This window comes from Corvus brachyrhynchos, unplaced genomic scaffold (assembly GCF_000691975.1).
Source record: "Corvus brachyrhynchos isolate BGI_N302 unplaced genomic scaffold, ASM69197v1 scaffold856, whole genome shotgun sequence".
Taxonomy (NCBI): domain Eukaryota; kingdom Metazoa; phylum Chordata; class Aves; order Passeriformes; family Corvidae; genus Corvus; species Corvus brachyrhynchos.
The window spans coordinates 1-2,765 of record NW_008238673.1 but is presented as its reverse complement, the minus strand read 5'-3'; the positions used below and the strand labels follow the sequence as shown (position 1 = coordinate 2,765).

Here is a 2,765-nt window from a genome sequence, read left to right as displayed (position 1 = left end):
AAGCTGCCTTCATTGTTACAGAAATGTTTCCACGTGTGGTACTTTGTAGCCAAGACTTGTGCAGCAGATTGAGTGATCCCATTAGTGCTCGTTTCCTCAAGTTTTGGTGCACAATCCCACTGTTCATCACTGGCCAGCCTTGTATTTTCCCTTTCCCCTTTCCCCTTTCCAGACTAAATTCTGTCAAATAACCGTGCTAGCTCCTGTGCTAGAACTCCTTTTCCCTTCTGAGAAAGGCTCATCCTGTCAGGTATCAGTAGACCAGGTATTGAATAGATCATTCCACATTCAAAAAACCCAACATTTTTTTGCTTACACCAGCCTCGGAGCCATGCATTGACCTGATGGATCTGCCTATTCCTCCCAGTATAATTGCTTGTTACTGATAGGATCAAGGAAATCACTTCCTGTGTTCCTGATCCATCAACCAATCGTCCCAAGGCCCTGGAGTCTCTGTTGATTGAGTGCACTGCATGGGATGAGTTTGATGGAAAACCTTTATTAGTGAAAGTGTTTTCTTGGGAGAGACATCCTTCTGGGTCTTGTCCAGGCACAGGAGGATCAGCAGCAGCACCAGCACAGGTGAGTTCCTCATTCTTGTCTCCTTGTGCCCCACAAGGTGAGGTGCTGGTTGAGAAGGGCCTGGGCCAGGAGAGCATCTGCTGCACTGGTCCCTCTGCTCAGCTTCCCACAACTGTGTCCTTCAGAAGAGCAGGACACTGCGGATGCTGAAAAGTGGAAGGGAAGGGAGGGTTTGCTGCAGCTCAGGAGCAGGCTCAGTGGGGCAGGCAGGTGTGCCTGGGAACCCCTGGCCACCTTCTTTGTCATCCAGCCTCTTCCTAACGGAGCTGCACGAGATGTGCAGCAGCGGGGCAGCCTTCAGATCCTTGCTGAGGGGAACCCCTCAGGGGATAAGGCCACTGGATCTGTGCCGAGCTGAACCATGAGCAGGAGGGTTCCCTGTGCTGAACGTGGCCTCTTCCCTCTGGGCTATGGCAGATCTTGCCAACACTCAGCTGTGAGGCCCTGCTTCCTCAAAGGCTCAGGTGCTCTTTGGGAAGCCAGTGTTGCATGCTCTGCCTGTTGGAATTTTAGGAGGAGGTGTTCAGGTTTGCTGAACCTGGCTCCTGCTGGCCAGGGTCTCACCTTTTGCCTGCACGTAACAACTCAAATCCCTCGTTCACTCTAGCGAATGGCAGCGTGTGTGTGATCAGCAAGTCTGAATTGAATTTCTTCTCCAAATAGCTGGAAACTAATTTGGGGAGGCATTCTCTCATCTTCCAGCCTAGAAACAGGAGAAAGCGGCTGCATGAATAATGGGAGAAAGGCTGTTTTGGTAAGGTAGTGTTACAGTGAGGGTCAGGACTGGTGCCAGTCCCTTGTGAGAGACTTTCTGCTCTTTTGGATGAGTGAGGTCCCGTGTGAAAGAAGCAGAGGTTTATTTTCATGTGTAATGCTAATGTTTAATCTGGTGGAAATGCAGTGCTCCTCTTAAGTTGTCTTTTACTTGAAAACCCTCTTTACTATGATTTGTCAACCACCATGAAAAGAAAAGCTGAAATATTTGAAATGTTTTCATAAGTCTTATACCTCCCAGCACAGTCCCCTTCCAAGTACGCCCAGTCAGCAGAAGCATGGGATCAATGGAAATCTCTGAACCAGAATCGAGTTCCCCAACCATGACTACGCCCAGTCAGCAGAAGCATGGGATCAATGGATATCTCTGAACCAGAATTCAGTACCCCAACCATGATACAGACACCAGTGCTCATATTGCAGGAAGCCAAGGCAGCAATCTGATGGGACAGAGAGGTGAATTAGAGAGAGCCCTGATGAGTTGGTTAGGAAAGTGTTCCTTTTGTGCAGTCTTCTGCCCCTCCCTGGTAATCTGAAAACACATCCCCCCTTGTGGAGCAGACCTGGAGAGCCTGGGGCCTCTTTTAAGACTTGTACACTGTTTTGTGTCACAACGATGTGCCCAGCAGTGCTGGCAGCAGGCAAGGAACTTCCCATGGTGTCCCAAGAGGAGCCTGTGATGATGTGGGAGGGAGGACAGGTGCTGAAAGTGTCACCTACCATGGTGTCCGCATGCCCGGTGACCTCAAAGGAATAGTCCACGCCATGCCCGGTCATCTCAGTGAGCACCTCCTGGATGGGCTTCTTGAAGTCTCGAGGGTTGATGCAGTCGGTGGCTCCCAGCTCCTTGGCCTTGGCAAACTTGTCCTTGTTGATGTCCACGGCAATGATGCGGGAAGCTCCAGCCTCCTTGCAGCCCATGACAACAGAGAGGCCAACTCCTCCGAGGCCGAAGACGGCACAGGTGGAGCCTGGTTTTACCTGCACAGCATGGGGCCCTGTGAGTCTCCAGTGGGAAGAGGAGCAAGAGGAGGAGGAGAAGGTTTCTTTTGCACAGGATTGATAGGGTTGCAAGGGTGGCCGTGGGGTGCTAAACACGCCTGAATACCAACCTTGGCTGTGTTGATGGCGGCCCCGTAGCCTGTGGAAAATCCACAGCCAAACAAGCAGACTTTGTCCAGAGGTGCTGCAGCATCTATCTTGGCAACGGAGTACTCTGGGACCACGGTGTATTCTGCAAAGGTGCTGACCCACATGAAGTGGTGGATCTGCTTCCCTTTGCAAGAGAAGCGGCTGGTCTTGTCGGGCAGCAGGTTTTGTGGTTCAGAGATACTGCGGGGAGATGCAAGTATTCACATTTCTTTGTGTAAAGCACTGATGGGGGTTTCAGACTTTTCATGAAGTCAAGC

At 51.0% G+C, this 2,765-nt stretch overlaps 1 protein-coding gene across 1 annotated transcript; it reads right to left on the bottom strand.

The window, feature by feature from the left end:
- Positions 1-479: 479 nt before the first annotated feature.
- On the bottom strand, positions 480-2,705 carry LOC103618308 (alcohol dehydrogenase 1; the record flags this gene model as incomplete). The annotated part of the gene is made up of 6 exons (XM_017738090.1): positions 480-728; positions 1,147-1,285; positions 1,591-1,648; positions 1,719-1,796; positions 2,077-2,337; positions 2,469-2,705. Coding segments are annotated over 6 exons (798 nt in total), but the record flags the coding sequence as incomplete, so codon positions are not given.
- Between the last annotated feature and the right edge of the window lie 60 nt (positions 2,706-2,765).